General features: G+C 42.2%; 1 protein-coding gene and 1 pseudogene across 1 annotated transcript in view; both read right to left on the reverse strand.

Moving 5' to 3' along the window:
- Window positions 1-1,008: 1,008 nt before the first annotated feature.
- On the reverse strand, window positions 1,009-2,068 carry LOC136123670 (serine/threonine-protein kinase pim-1 pseudogene; annotated as a pseudogene).
- The window catches only part of TRIM75 (tripartite motif containing 75), a 30,890-nt gene continuing 16,549 nt past the window's right edge, over window positions 1,963-16,303 (reverse strand). The window contains 1 exon segment of the mRNA XM_065877210.1: window positions 1,963-2,196. Within this exon segment, the coding sequence (XP_065733282.1) occupies window positions 1,963-2,196 (234 nt within the window).

The raw sequence follows: 16,303 nt of genomic DNA on the forward strand, positions 1-16,303 counted from the left end.
CCATGCCAACTGTACACACATTTACAGTTTTTTTTTTTTTGGATTTGCGTTGCTTGTGCATTTTGTGTGTGTGTGAGGTCTTGGCTTAGAAACAGTTAAGTAAAAACCAAAAAGGAAGACCAGTTCACTTGGGAGTTTTACTAAAGGAGGTGGAAAAAGGGCAGGTGGCTCAGCCTTTGGCCCTGTAGCCTCTTCCATGGCACCTTTCATATGAAGGACGGGGGTGAAGGGGTGGGGAAGAAAGAGAGGGAACCCAAACCCAGGCAGATTTTTGGAGAAGCAACAGGTAAAAGATGCAAGTTCAAGTATTTTTCCCAGCATAGCCAGAGTCCCCATAGAAGGCACTCAGAAGAGTCGGAAGAGGTGACAGGGACTTAAAATGGTGCTAGTCCTATCCCACCCCACCCCGATTTCCCCCTACCTGACCCATCGCGCATTCAGCAGAACTCTTTTTTTTTTTTTTTGCGATACGCGGGGCCTCTCACTGTTGTGGCCTCTCCCATTGCAGAGCACAGGCTCCGGACACGCAGGCTCAGCAGCCATGGTTCACGGGCCCAGCTGCTCCGCGGCATGTGGGATCTTCCCAGACCGGGGCACGAACCCGTGTCCCCTGCATCGGCAGGCGGACTCTCAACCACTGCGCCACCAGGGAAGCCCCTCAGCAGAACTCTTGATGAAGGGAACAGTTCCATGGCAGGATTCTGACACACGCCCAGCCCCCCACCCCCGGGGATTTTGCAGAGTCCAGCGATGCTGGACTCCATGAGAAGGAGAGCATCTGTGGGAGGAGTCGAGGCCTAGGGCGGCTGGAGTGGAGTCTCTTCCTCCCTCTTCCTCCCTTTGGGAGGCAGCCTCCAGGGCCTGGGGTCTGGAATGAGTTGTAAATGTTGTTCCTGTATCAAGCACTGTCCTGCTTGGAGAGAAGTGTCACTGGTACTTGGGACGCTGGGAACAGATACTTCCCCTCCCGTGAGCATCTGACAGAGAGGGGAAAACCTTCCGGAAAAGCTATTTGCTGGGCCCTGGTGACAGGCTGTGGAGATGGATCTCAGCAGTTTCCTGGGGCAAGGACATCTTGCATCCACGGATGGTTCTGGATTTCTTCGAAGGATGGCTGATCTAATGGTCTCAGGGCCAAGCAGAATCTAATGAGATGCTGTCACCCTGAAGAGAGCCTCTGCCTGTAGAAAACTTGGCCCCAGTGATCTCTTCATTATGCTCAAAGGGAATATCTCCATAGACCATATCCTACAGCAGGATCCCCAGAGACCAGATGGCCGCCGACCTGCCATGGTAGCCATGGCGGCGGATCCACTCTAGAGGACTGTACACTCGGGTCCCATCGAAGTCCGTGTAGACGGCGTCCTTGACCCGAAGTCGATGAGCTTGAGCTCGCAGCGATTGAGGCGGATAATGATGTTCTGGTCCTTGATGTCACGGTGCCTCCAGGACCTGCCAGAAGAAGCTGCGGGCCATTTCCTCCTGCAGGACCCCACTTTCCGTGATCAAGTCGAAGAGGTAGGTCTTGCGCCAGCTCGGGCCTCTCCAGGATCAGCACGAAACTGTCGGGCCTCTTGAGCCAGTCCAGGAGCCTAATGACGCCGGGGAAGCCCGAGCTCACCTTCTTCAGCAGAACCACTTCCACAGACACTCGGGTGCCATTAGGCAGCTCTCCACAGTCGGAGATCCGGTCCTTCTCCACGTGCTTGCTGGTCACCGGCAAGTTGTCGGCGACACTGATGCCTGAGTGGTGGGCCCACCTGGTACTGCGACTCCAGGGGCTCCTTCTCCTTGCCGGGTGCCAGCTTGGTGCTGTGAAGGTCGTGGCAGGGCGCGACGCGCAGGTGGGCAAGCAAGTTGATTTTGGAGAAGAGCATCCCAACCTCCAGGGTGTCGGCGCAGGGACTGTGTCTGGAGGAGCTGCAGCAGGACCTGGGGCTGGGGTTGTGCCGGTGGCTGTGCCTACAGCTGGGGCTGAGGCTGCAGGTGGCGCAAAAGGCCGAAGGCAAGTCGGAGGACTCCTGGGGGCGCTGCCGGGCTGGGGGCTGACAGACAAGCTGCCGGGGTCAGGCAGCTCCAAGGGCAGCGGGGCGGGCGGCTCCTGGGGTGCGTGCAGCAGCGCCCCGGCACAGGGAGCTTGTAGCTGCTGCTACCACCACCGGTGCCGCTTCCTCCGCCACAGCGGCCCTGGTCTAACTTTGAAAGAAGCTGACAAACTATTTTCCAAAGTAACTGCCATTTTGCACTCCTACCAGCAACTTGAGTTCCAGCCTCGGCCTACTGGCCAGAGCTTGACATTGTCACTCTTTAAAAGTTTTATCTATTGTAATAGGTGTGTCGTAGTATCTTTGTTTTAAATTTGCATTTCACTGATGGCTAGGATTTTGAGCATCTTTCGTGCACTTATTTGCCATCTCTTTATCTTCTTTGATGAAATGTCCTTTCATTTGTCCATTTTTAAAACTTGGTTGTTTGCTTTCTTGTTGATTTTTAAGAGGCTTTTAATATATTTGGATGTGCCCCAGGCATGAGCCACTCAGGAGATGTCTGGGACTTCCTGTGGGTTTACATTGCAGCTCATTTCTCAAAGCAGCTAGAGGTGGGCCTGGTGCTATCCACAGAGTTAGGGAATTCCCTTCTCCAGGTCCCACCTGCTTCCCCCACACTCGCTGACTTTCTTTTCCTATTACATGTGGACAAAATGATGGTGTTTTCCTGCAAACTTAGCCTCCCATGCTATTGCGCAGTTCTGAGCAATTGGGCCTTCCCTGAGGACAAAGTGGCAAAAGAGAAAAAATAACAGGAGACTCCATCCCCCCAACACACACACACTCTTTGTAAGAAGTGGTCTCTTTCCCCCGTTTCTGTAGCCCGGGAGTGCAGTTTCCCTGCTGGGTCGTGAACTGGTCTCAGGCAGAGCAAGGCGAGAACTCACACTCTCCATGTGCCCTTTCCCTGTCCTCTCACTAGAAGGGTCTTTCTCCAAGGGTTTGCCATCTTCGATTCACCATCCCACTCTTGGGTCAAAGCTGAGAGTAAAGGAAGGAAACCCCAGGAAACTCACTGCCACCTTACAGCTTGCTCTACACGTTTTACCTTCCCTCCCCAGTCCGCCTGCCCTTAATTACTTTTCAGACTCCTCAGGTAACTGCTTTTTGTATTTTGTCCAGGTTTCAGTTGAAATTGATGCAGGAGATAGATGGGCTCCAGGCTAGGCATTTACAGCTGGCCTCCTGTTTACATTTCTTGGGGTGAGAAAAACATGGGCTTCAGGCCAGACACTTACAAATAGCCTCCTGTTTGCATTTCCTGAGACAGGAGATAGGTGGGCTCCAGGTTAGATATTTACAACCTGCCTCCTGTTTGCTCTTGGAAAGAGAAATAACTACAGAAACAGGGTAAATAGCCAGGCTTTGTCTCCGGAGGACAGAGGGGCTAAACCCTGTTGGAGTAAAGATGAGGAGGCCACATATTTCCCATCCTTGGGGCAAGGGAGACACTGCACGTGGGCAGAAAGGCCCCTTGCAGGTCAAAAAGGAGAGGGCACCACCCTAGAAGAGGTGATGCCAAGGCTCCCCCTAGGCCTCTGGGCTGGACTCCATCTTGGAAAAAAGCTGGGCACTCGTGTTGGGGAGGGCCCTAGGGCAGGTCAGCTGTGGAAAAGGAAACCAGATAATTGGCTAAGGGTAAACAAAGACCTGGAAGAACTGCCCTATATAAATGATTTAACAGCCTCTTTACTGCACTCCTCCTCATTACCCGGGAGGCCCACACCCTTTCTCTCTGGGTGTGTATCTCTACCTTGCCTCTATCTTAAATAAACAGACCGTTTCTCTGTGTGCTCTCCCACTTGTTGTGCTGTGTCTCTAATAATATACCTTGGACCTGTTTTTACAGTTTTTACCTCCTGAGAAATGCAGTTTTCACCGGGGGCAAGAGCCAGGGAAATCTGCTTCTAGCCTCTAGACCTTGCTGGTCAAGACTTCCTGGTTTTCATCCAGGCTCCCCAGGTCTGATTCCTGGGCAGAGAACTAAGACCTCGCTTCAAGCCACTGCCCACTGCTGCCTCTCTGAGATCAAAATTGGTGGGAGAGGTAGACTATAGCAGGCTTATTCCATTTTGTTTGGCATCCGAAGTTTCTCTCCCTGGATTTTCAAGGTTGGAATGACCAAGGGCTCAGTCCTGGGCCCTCTTGTCATCTCTGTCTACTCACACCCTGTGACTTCATCTACTTCCATTGCCCAGAAATGTTTAACCTAGGCACCCCACAGCCAGTCAAGTTGACAAGTAAAATTAACCCTCACATAAATATATAAGAAAATATTGGAGACCATGTTTACAATCTGGGTATAGGAAGTGACTTTCTAAACATGACTTGAAACTGGAACCCTTTAAACATTGTTTACAGTAACTTATACCAAGAAAGAAACTAAGTGAATAGATATGTAGATAAAATATATTGGCTATCAGATAGGAAACCCCTCATCTTCCTGTAATAAGTTTGTAAGACCTGAATCAGATGGGAATCCATGCTCTTTACCTTCTTTTTAAGATAAGGAGTCACCTCTCCAGGTTCAAGGGCAAACTTTTCTCTTGTGATCCATCTTCATCCTATTTTTCTTCCTTTTAGAACTTTAAAGCAGTGGTTCTCACTTTTTTATCTCAAGACCCATTTACACTGAAGGGTAGCAGAATAAGCCTCTTTGGCATAAAGAGTATTTTGGGCTGACTATTTTGTAAAACTTTAGACATAGAAGCTCTGAAAACAGAGTAGAAGTTACCCTTTGGTAAGGAGGGTTTCATTAGAAAGGGGGCCTGAATAGCTAGTAGAATAGCTACTAGCAGAAATAACCTCTCTTGCAAGGATAACAACCTTTGTTTACCAGCTCCTCTTCTCACCTTCCCAGGAACTGCTCCCCCTTGGCAATCCCAGGCTCCCGTCCCTTTCCATAGCTCAGGATGGTATATAAATCTTAATCCTCTGGCTACCTTTTTATTTCCATGTCTTTGTGCTGCTGCCAGATGTAGATGGCATACGTAGTTTATTTTTTCTCCTGTTAATCTGTTTTTTTACTACAGGGGGTTTTTAGCCAAGAACCTAGAAGGGTAGAGGCAAAGTTAGTTTTCCTCCCCTATACCCTTAAATATTAATCAGGACCCTAAAAGAAGTTTTGTTTATGTTGGTAATGTCAATTGATAGCTGCTATTATGAATAAAACAGAAAAATTGAAGTCACTTAAAAATAATAGTCATCACATATTAATATGAAAAATATATTTCTAAAACACAAATACAAATAGTGAGAAGAGTGACATTGTTTTACATTTTTGCCAACATCTTTAATTTCTGGCTTAATAGAAGACATCTGGCTTACCATATTTGCTTCTGCCTTCAATCTGCTGTGGTATTATATGTTATGTTATCAGAAAAGTGGGTTTGCTTCTCGGTGGGTGTCAAAAGACAGAACCACACCAAAGTTCAGGAGAAGGAAGGATTTATTACTTGCAGCAAGTAAGGAGAACAGCAGGGATCTTCCCAAAGCAGTGTATCCCAGAACAGCAAAATCTGAGAGGCTTTAAGCTAAGGGTACATGCATATTCATGAAGGGGCTCAAGCAGAGGAGAATTTGGTATAGAACTGGGGTAAAGGTCAACAGACTCCAAACTTTAGTTGACTGAAGTCAAGAGTGTCAACATCCTCATTCCATCCTCCACCTGGGTGGGGGGCCTTAGTTCCTGCAGAATGCAAAAGTGTATTATTACATATATCCTTTGAGGAGGAACTAGGACTCTGCTTTATCACTGCACTATCGTTTGACTACCTTTTCTCTGTTCCTGCATTCATTTGTTCCCTTATGATCATTGACTACTGAGACTTGTTCAAGGGCAAGCATTGAGGCCAGGCTTAGATCACAAAATGGCTTAGGTCAAAACAGTCTCTCTTATGTCAAGAAAGCCATGCCTGATCATCTTTTGCCAAGGACACCCTAACCTATCTGCTTATATTACTTCAAGTCACAAAAAAAGGTATCTCAGGTGAATGAAGTTAGTGCTTTTCTATGTGTAGGAAGATGCAAGAATCTGGGATCATTGAAAATTCTTTCTGAGGTATGCATCTAACTATCTAGGGGCTCATTTATCCAAAGCACAGAGTGCCTCATCCTGGTTTTCACCCTGAATTACTAACAGGGTCCACTGTTGGGGGAGGTGACTGCTGTGGGTAGCCTCTTAACCCTTGTAGAGCCAGGGGGTGAGCAATGTTCTTTTTTCCTTTTTTTACTCAAGCTCTGGTTCATAGATGCAGACTGACTTCATAAGGAAATTCTTGAGAAATAATCTAAGTCCATTCTATTTATATATATAGAACATAATTCTAAAGTGATTCTTAAGTTGTAGAATGGATAATCACTCTGGGTGGTGACTGCATGAAGGTTTATTATCCTATTCTCTCTACTTTGTATAAGCTTTTACTTAACAGGATTAAAAAAAAAAGATTTAGCTGAAGAGAAAGTTAAAAAAGATGTTGTGGGCTTCCCTGGTGGCGCTGTGGTTGAGAGTCCGCCTGCCGATGCAGGGGACACAGGTTCATGCCCCAGTCTGGGAAGATCCCACATGCCGTGGAGCGGCTGGGCCCGTGAGCCATGGCCGCTGAGCCTGCGTGTCCGGAGCCAGTGCTCCGCAACGGGAGAGGCCACAACTGTGAGAGGCCCGCATACCGCAAAAAAAAAAAAAAAAAAAGATGTTGTAGCTGATGTAGGGGAGAGAAACTTGCCACCTCAAAATATGTTTCTGGCATATCAATTATTTTCAGCTGTTTATTTTCTAAGAAACTGCAGACATTCAGGAAAACTGTGAACGCCAAGCAGGAGTTACCCTTAAGAAACATCTACATTTATAAGCGAAATGTCCCTTTGTAAGGGTGTCTCCCTTTCTGTACCAGAAAGAGGAGGATGACCAAATCTCTAGAAACTCTTATCAATGAAAGAAGCAAGGACTTAAATCTGCATAAACAACCTGACCCTTGTTTACTGTGCTATTCCTGGTCAACTCCCATTACCGGCCCTCCGACCCTCAACATCCTCTTTTGTCTTTAGCTGAAGATGTATTTGTGGTGAAGCTTTGGCTATTTTGGTGAGGTACTCAGTTTTCCTGGGCCTCTCCCATGTACCCATGTTATTGAACTTCATTTGATTATCTTCTGTCAATCTGTTTCATGTCAATTTATTTTTAAATTAATTTTTATTGGCATATAGTTGCTTTACAATGTTGTGTTAGTTTCTACTGTACAACAAAACGAATCAGCTATACATAGACAAATATCCCCTCTTTTTTGGATTTCCTTCCCACTTAGGTCACTACAGTGCATTAAGTAGAGTTCCCTGTGCTATACAGTATGTTCTCATTAGTTGTCTATTTTATACATGGTATCAATAGTGTATATGTGTCAATCCCAATCTCCCAGTTCCTCCCACCCTCTGCTTTCCCCCTTGGTATCCATACATTTGTTCTCTACATCTGTGTCTCTATTTCTGCTTTGCAAATAAGATCATCTATACTATTTTTTCTAGATTCCACATATATGCGTTAATATACAATATGTCTCATGTCAATTTAGTTGTTACATTGAGTTGTCTCAATGACTGAAACAACCCTCCCTGGCCAGGCCCAGTAGTAACCACTTACATGAGTTCTCTTACAACAGGAAGTCCTGGTAAGGATTGCAGATCTAACAAGCTATCATCAACCCGAAGAATTCGGGGAAGTTCAATAGGAGAGAAGAGGCTCCAGTTAATATGTCCTATCAAGATTCCAGAATCCTTCTTGCTGGAATCCATCTTGGCTGAGTGACCTGCGCACCACCAGGAAGGACCCAGAGTCAGAGTGACTGGCCAGAGACAACCCAGAAACTAACCCAATTACCATAAACCCCAGACTGCGAGCCATGTGACAGAGCAGTCCTCCTGGGTTCCCTAACCCTCCTGCTCTCCACTCGGGAGCCTTCCCAATAAAGTCTTTTGCTTTGTCAGCACGTGTGTCTTCTCGGACAATTCATTTCCAAGAGTTAGACAAGAGCCCACTCTCAGGCCCTGGAAGGGGTCCACATTCCTGTGACAGTTAGACCAGCCAGAACAACCTAGAAGGGTAGAGGAAAATTTCTTTTTCCCCAACACTAAAAACATACTTTTGTGTTCATGTGAATTCAGTATAACGTGTAATGGAATCCTTTTGGAAACAATACTGGAGAAGTGTGGTATTCTTCCACTAACTTGATAAAATATAAATCATTAAAGTGAAATATATTATTACTAGTGAATACTGGTAGACTGCAGGCAAAGAAAACACAATTTCTGAAAAATAAAGTATTACTGTCATTCACATGGTACTGTAAAAGCAAATACCAATACTGCTTTTAAGTAAATACCAGTAACTATAAAGCAAAGCCCAACATAATAAGTTAATTCCTATACAGTATATACATAAAAATGAACATATCAGTAAATTAACACTTATACACGCAAAGCAGTACTTCATATTTAGAAGAAAAATCCGTTCTTAAAGACAAATGAGATTCAGGTGCCCAGTGGGGGAAGTGAATGGGAGTGGAGATCAAGAATAAGGGGGGCATATTTTAAGTAAGGGCTGCATGAAATTATGACATGGCCTCACTGAAGAGCAAGGTTAAATCAGGTCTCTCAGGAGACTTGTAGCAACACTACCTGCACCCAAAATTATATTCCCTCATAAGTCTTATTGATAAAATTGAAGCATGTTGTTTTAAAAAATCAAGTCTATTTTGTCCTATGATGCTGCAATTTTTTTAAGTGTAAAAAGAAAATCTGTATCTATTAATATTTCCAATGATAGTATATGATTTCCTTCACAATCCTTGCCAATTGGTTGTGAAGGATCAATTTAACTCTTGTTAATCTGATGGGAAGAATGTTGCAGGAAAAGGGACCCCTTCCAGGGCCTGAGAGTGGGCTCCTGTCTAACACTCAGAAAATAAATTGTCTGAGGAGACACACATACCGACAAAGCAAAAGACTTTATTGGGAAGGGGCACCCGGGCAGAGAGCAGCAGGGTAAGGGAACTTAGGAGAACTGCTCTGTCACTTGGCTCGCAGTCTCAGGTTTTACGGTAATGGGGTTAGTTTCCAGGTTGTCTCTGGCCAATCATCTTTCTTGGCCCATGTTTGGTCTGACTCAGGATCCTTCCTGGTGGTGCACACATCCTTCAGCCAAGGTGGATTCCACTGTGAGCGTTTATGGGAAGTTGGCAGGACATATTGTCTTCTCCCCCCTTCTTTTGGCCCTCCAAATTCTCCCAGTTGGGTTTTTTGTTTGTTTTGTTTTGTTTTTTGTGGTACGAGGACCTTTCACTGTTATGGCCTCTCCCGTTGTGGAGCACAGGCTCTGGACGCGCAGGCTCAGCGGCCATGGCTCATGGGCCCAGCCGCTCCGTGGCATGTGGGATCTTCCCGGACCGGGGCACAAACCCGTGTCCCCTGCATCGGCAGGCAGACTCTCAACCACTGACCCACCAGGGAAGCCGTCCCAGTTGGTTTTTGATGGCAGCACTGCATCCTTTATCCAGACTTTCTGTTGTGAGACAACTCAGGCAAGTGGTTATCATTGTGTCTGGCCAAGGAAGGTGGTTTTGGTCAGCAGTTCCCTACCAACTGCCCACTGAGAGACTTCATACTTAAGATACTTCTTGGGAATTGGGGTGGAGGCCTCTTTCTTCTGTAACTACTTCCTGCTGGGAGTGGGTGCCATCCTGTCCAGTAGAGTAGAAGTCTCTCTCTCTCTCTGATCTAAATCGAGGTATTCCATGTCTGAAACCAGCTTCTACCCTTGTAGTAACAAAAATTTAATCTGAAACTGTTGGGCCATGTTGGACCATGGAGATAAACCTTGTACACAGTTAAAACATACAGGGGCCATACAGGACACTTAACAGGATGATCAGCACTGGGCCCAGAAAAGGAAGGCAAAATTTGGGATGAAGCCTATATCCTACAGAAACAGAGGGCACAGAAAGGATTTGTACCTGGGAGACCCACAGAGTCCTGCTTGTTTTCAATCTCCCTTTTTCTTTGATACTCCTCAACATTTCAAAGGCGATGGTTGAGGGTGATGACAGCTCTGGCCACTTCCTGCAGAAATGGGGCACAGTCCTGCTTCAATTTGGGGAATAGACACCAAATTGGAAATATTTCTGAGTTCCAAGTCCTGGATCTGAGTCTTGTATGATTAAGATCTCAATCCCTTTGTCCAACATTTTGGTGTAACAGACCCAATTAGAAGTATTTGGAGGAGTGACAACTTGAGTTTTAATGGACAAAATAAATCTCATTCCCTGAGGAATCCAGGAGAATAAGCCTGAAACCCAGTTTGGACCTCACACCTTAGGGAGATTTGTACCCAAGTAACTAATTGTCTACTTTTATCTAAGTAGGTTTTAACTTCTGATATGGATTAACATATACATAACAGGAACTATTGGCCACTACTCATGTCTTCTTTTTCTGTTAACATCTAATCTAAAGCAATTTTATTATCTAAAAATTTAATAGTTGCAAGGGGAGACCTCGAGGTCATAAGGTTGCAGCTACCGATGTCTGCCAGCAGACACTGCTTTGAGAATGTCTGGTGTCATCCCAAGTCTGACACAGCTCAGAAAACTCAAGTTCTCAGAAATACAAGGACTTGTCTGAAATCACGTCCATAATGCCCCCTAGTATTACATTGGATGTCTGAACCACAGCTACTCCATTTTGACTTGCAATTGCATTTCTCTCCATAACGGCCAAAACAGATGCCACTGTTAGTGATTTCAGTGCTTTACTAGATATGAGAAGATGCAAGAATTTGGGCTCATAAAATCTTCTCCTGAAAGTATCTAACTATCTGAAGGTCTGTTCTGCCAGTTTTTCCCAGAGCATGGAGTTCCTCATTCCTGATCTTCACCCTGAATTCCTTTCAGTGTCTGTTGAAGGTCAGTGGCTGCAGTGGTCATTGATTTAATCCTTGCAGATGTAGAAGGCAAGTGCCAATTTTCTGTTGGCAGGTCCCCTTCAGAGTCATGAATTGAACCATGGTTTGGGGGGCATTTCATGGTCATTTCACCCCACGGTGCTGGGAATACTCATTCCCAGGTCTGGCGAAGATTTCACTGATAGGCCATTCAATGTGCTATTACTGGCCTAGGCACAGTAGCCAAAAGTCTCTGGACCACCTGTCTTAATAGTCTCTTATGGTCCAGGAAAATATTCCCTCTTCTTGCTTCTTCCCATATCTAGAGTTACATTATTACAATCTTTGATCTCATATGGAGCTATATATCAACATTTTATCAGAGGCTCAGTCACACATTTGGTAGTGCAAGAAACAATTTTGTAAAACAGGCAATATTTAAAAAAGTAACATAGATAGTTGTATTAGTAAGGTCATAAGTAAGAATTTAAGTCAAGAACTTCCATCAGGTCCTGCCCAGTACATTTCCAAGTCGTCTGACTTAGTCTGTTCTGTACCAATCCTTATCTTTAAGAGAAATTATATGTTGGCATTGGCCATAAGACATCTAGTGAAATTTCCTAGTGTTACTAGGCCAGTTATCCCTAGTGTGGTTTAATTGTCCCCAATATAAGGGAGCCTTTAATTTTAAATGACCATAGCCTGGTGCTAATCTCCTGGTTGCAGATCATGGAGCATCTGATCTTCATCCAGAGATAGATTACTGAGTTAAATTTCAGAAACAAATTTAGAGTGTCCTTTTACTAATTCAATTAAACTTTGCAACAGTATAACATAACAGCAAGGAGCTATCTGGGAAGTGAATCTTAGTGAAAACAGACCTCAATAACACAATAAGATTTTGATGTCCATTGAAACATCTCTTTTCCTCTAAAATAACCCTCATTTTTATCAAAGATAGTTAAATCAAAATTAATTGATTCACAAATTAAGTTTGATGAAATCATAAAATTCCTCCCAGGGCCAGGAAAGCCATGCCAAGGGCTTGCCACAGATTTCACCTTACAAATTTAGGAGAATTCCTCCCTTTCTGATGTTCAAAAAATACCTTCAGATTTCTGCACCTGTTAGGAGGTAGCCTTCCTAATTTATCTGATAAAGCTGCTGGGAACCTAAGAGTGTCCAATCTCTGGAGGGATCAGGTAGAGAGAAAAGAGAAATGTTTTCATTCTGCTTACAAGGGTATAATTTACCAAATTGCTATAAGTCATAATTAGCTTGAAGGGAAGGGTTTCTTTATATCTGGAAAACACAGATTAAAATCTTATAATGTTTCAGACAGAAACCATAAAAATTATAACCACATTCATCAGTTTACTCAATCCTACGTAACTAATCCTTTTTGTTAACAAACAGTTTCCATTAGATTTTTTAAATTTCTTACCTAGTTTAGTAGTGTGATTTAAAAGTTATCAGAAAAGTGTACTTGTCAAAAGTCAAGTGATTCTTCTGGAAGATGAAGCAATTTTGCAAAGCATCATTTTAACTATGAATGACAAAGATACTTAAAAAGGCAAGACTAAGGATCTTATTACAATGTTTTTGGCAAAGAAGATTAACCAAGTTGCTGTAACATAAAACATTTTAAGACAACAACAAAAACTATATATTTTAAATTATTTATTTATTTATTTATCTATCTTTGGCTGCGCTGGTTCTTAGTTGTGGCATGTGGGATCTTTCATTGCGGTGTGTGGGCTCTTCATTGTGGCGTGCAGGATCTCTATATAATTTTTAGAATATCTATATTAATAACATTTATTCTAAGTAGGTTTATCACTCATGTGACAATGTTCTTTGTGTAATTTAACATACCAAATAATACTAGTTAAATATTTCTCTGTAAGATGTCTCAGGGACCCTCTAAAGTGTCCTAAATTTAGCTGGAGGTAAAAAGAAAGTTAATTAAAAGTTGATATTTGGGACGTTTGTCAAAAGGTTTCAAAACATTGGGTCAAATAAGATCCTAGCTTACTCTGAGATAATACTTATTCCTTAACCAAAGTGACAAGAGATCTCAAAAGCAAATACAGATCACTTAAAGGAACAGAAACTCACAAAATCTGTTATCAAAAGCAGCATTCCAAGGAAACTTTGTTCTCTGAACAGAGAGAGAAAACCAAATCCAGTCTTTTACCAGCTTGCCTGTTTTTTTTTTTCCTGATAGGTTTTTAAATATTTTTTAATTTTATTTTATTTTACTATTTTTTATACAGCAGGTTCTTATTAGTTATCTATTTTATACATATTGGTGTATATATGTCAATCCCAATCATCCAGTTCATCCCCCTCCCATTGTCCCTGCTTGGCATCCATACATTTATTCTCTACATCTGTGTCTCTATTTCTGCCTTGCAAACTGGTTCATGTGAACCATTTTTCTAGGTTCCACATATATGCATTACTATATGATATTTGTTTTTCTCTTTCTGACTTACTTCACTCTGTATGACAGTCTCTAGATCCATCCACGTCTTAACAAATGACCCAATTTCGTTCCTTTTTATGGTTGAGTAATATTCCATTATATATATGTACCACATCTTCTTTATCCATTCGTCTGTCGATGGGCATTTAGGTTGCTTCCATGACCTGGCTATTGTAAATAGTGCTGCAATGAACATTGGGGTGCATGGGTCTTTTTGAATTATGGTTTTCTCTGGGTATATGCCCAGTAAGTGGGATTGCTGGGTCATATGGTAATTCTATTATTAGTTACTTAAAGAACTTCCATACTGTTCTCCATAGTGGCTGTATCAATTTACATTCCCATCAACAGTGCAAGAGTGTTCCCTTTTCTCCACACCCTCTCCAGCATTTGTTTTTTGTAGATTTCAGATGATGCCCATTCTAACTGGTGTGAGGTAATACCTCGTTGTAGTTTTGATTTGCATTTCTCTAATAATTAATGATGTTGAGCAGCTTTTCATGTGCTTCTTGGCCATCTGTATGTCTTCTTTGGAGAAATGTCTATTTAGGTCTTCTGCCCATTTTTGATTGGGTTGTTTGTTTTTTTAATATTGAGCGGCATGAGCTTTTATATATTTTGGAGATTAATCATTTGTTCATTGACTCATTTGCAAATATTTTCTCCCATTCTAAGGGTGCTCCTTTCACCTTGTTTATAGTTTCCTTTGCTGTTCAAAAGCTTTTAACTTTCATTAGGTCCCATTTGTTTATTTTTGTTTTTATTTCCATTACTCTAGGAGGTGGGTCAAAAAGATCTTGCTGTGATTTATGTCAAAGAGTGCTCTTCCTATGTTTTGCTCTAAGAGTTTTATAGTGTTCAGTCTTACATTTAAGTCTTCAATCCATTTTGAGTTTATTTTTGTGTATGGCATTAGGGAGTGTTCTAAGTTCATTATTTTACATGTAGCTGTCCAGTTTTACCAGCAGCATTTATTGAAGAGACTGTCTTTTCTCCATTGTATATCCTTGCCTCCTTTGTCATAGATTAGTTGACCACAGGTACGGAGGTATATCTCTGGCTTTTCTATCCTGTTCCATTGATCTATATTTCTGTTGTTGTGCCAGTACCATATTGTATTGATTACTGTAGCTTTGTAGTATAGTCTGAAGTCAGGGAGTCTGATTCCTCCAGCTGTGTTTTTTCCCTCAAGATTGCTTTGGCTATTTGGGGTCTCTTGTGTCTCCATACAAATTTTGAGATTTTTTGTTCTAGTTCTATAAAAAATGCCATTGATAATTTGATAGGGATTTCATTGAATCTGTAGATTGCTTTGGGTAGTATAGTCATTTTCACAATATTGATTCTTCCAATCCAAGAACATGGTATATCTCTCCATCTGTTTATGTCATCTTTGATTTCTTTCATCAGTGTCTTATAGTTTTCTGAGTACAGGTCTTTTACCTCCTTAGGTAGGTTTATTCCTAGGTATTTTGTTCTTTTTGTTGCAATGGTGAATGGGATTGTTTCCTTAATTTCTCTTTCTGATTTTTCATAGTTATTGTATAGGAATGCAAGATATTTCTGGGTATTAATTTTGTATCCTGCCACTTTATAAAATTCACTGATTAGCTCTAGTAATATTCTGGTGGCATCTTTAGGATCTTCTACGTATAGTATCATATCATCTGTAAACAGTGACAGTTTTATTTCTTCTTTTAAAATTTGGATTCCTTTTATTTCTTTTTATCTCTGATTGCCGTGGCTAGAATTCCAAAGCTATGTTGAATAATAGTGGTAAGAGTGGACATCCTTATCTTGTTCCTGATCTTAGAGGAAATGCTTTCAGTTTTTCACCATTAAGAATGATGTTTGCTGTGGGCTTGTCATATATGGCCTTTATCATGTTGAGGTAGCTTCCCTCTATGCCCACTTTCTGGAAAGTTTTTATCATAAATGGGTGTTGAATTTTGTCAAAAGCTTTTTCTGCAACTATTGAGCTGATCCTATGTGTTTTATTCTTCAATTTGTTAATACGGTGTATCACACTGATTGATTTGCATGTATTGAAGAATTCATGCACCCCTGGGATAAATCCCACTTTATCATGGTGTATGATCCTTTTAATGTGTTGTTGGATTCTGTTTGCTAGTATTTTGTTGAGGATTTTTGCATCTATATTCATCAGTGATATTGCTCTGTAATTTTCTTTTTTGTAGTACCTTTGTCTGGTTTTGGTATGAGGGTGATGGTGGCCTCATACAAGGAGTTTGGGAGTGTTCCTTCCACTGCAATTTTTTGGAAGAGTTTAAGAAGGATGGGTTTTAGCTCTTCTCTAAATGTTTGATAGAATTCACCTGTGAAGTCATCTGGCCCTGGACTTTTTTTTGTTGGAAGATTTTTAATCAAAGTGTCAATTTCATTACTTGTGACTGTTCATATTTTCTATTTCTTCCTGGCTCAGCCTTGGAAGTTTATACCTAAGAATTTGTCCATTTCTTGCAGGTTGTCTAATTTATTGGCATAGAGTTGCTTGCGGTAGTCTCTTAGGATGCTTTGTATTTCTGCGGTGTCCATTGTAACTTCTCCTTTCTCATTTCTAATTTTATTGATTTGAGTCTTCTCCCCCTTTTTCTTGATGAGTCTGGCTAATGGTTTATCAATTTTGTTTATCTTCTCAAAGAACCAGCTTTTAGTTTTATTGATCTTTGCTATTGTTTTCTTTGTTTCTATTTCATTTAGTTCTGCTCTGATCTTTATGATTTCTTTCCTTCTGCTAACTTTGGATTTTGTTTGTTCTTCTTTCTCTAGTTCCTTTAGGTGTAAGGTTAGATTGTTTATTTGAGATTTTTTTCTTGT

The sequence above is a fragment of the Phocoena phocoena genome, chromosome 5 (genome assembly GCF_963924675.1).
Source record: "Phocoena phocoena chromosome 5, mPhoPho1.1, whole genome shotgun sequence".
In the NCBI taxonomy this organism is placed as follows: Eukaryota; Metazoa; Chordata; class Mammalia; order Artiodactyla; family Phocoenidae; genus Phocoena; species Phocoena phocoena.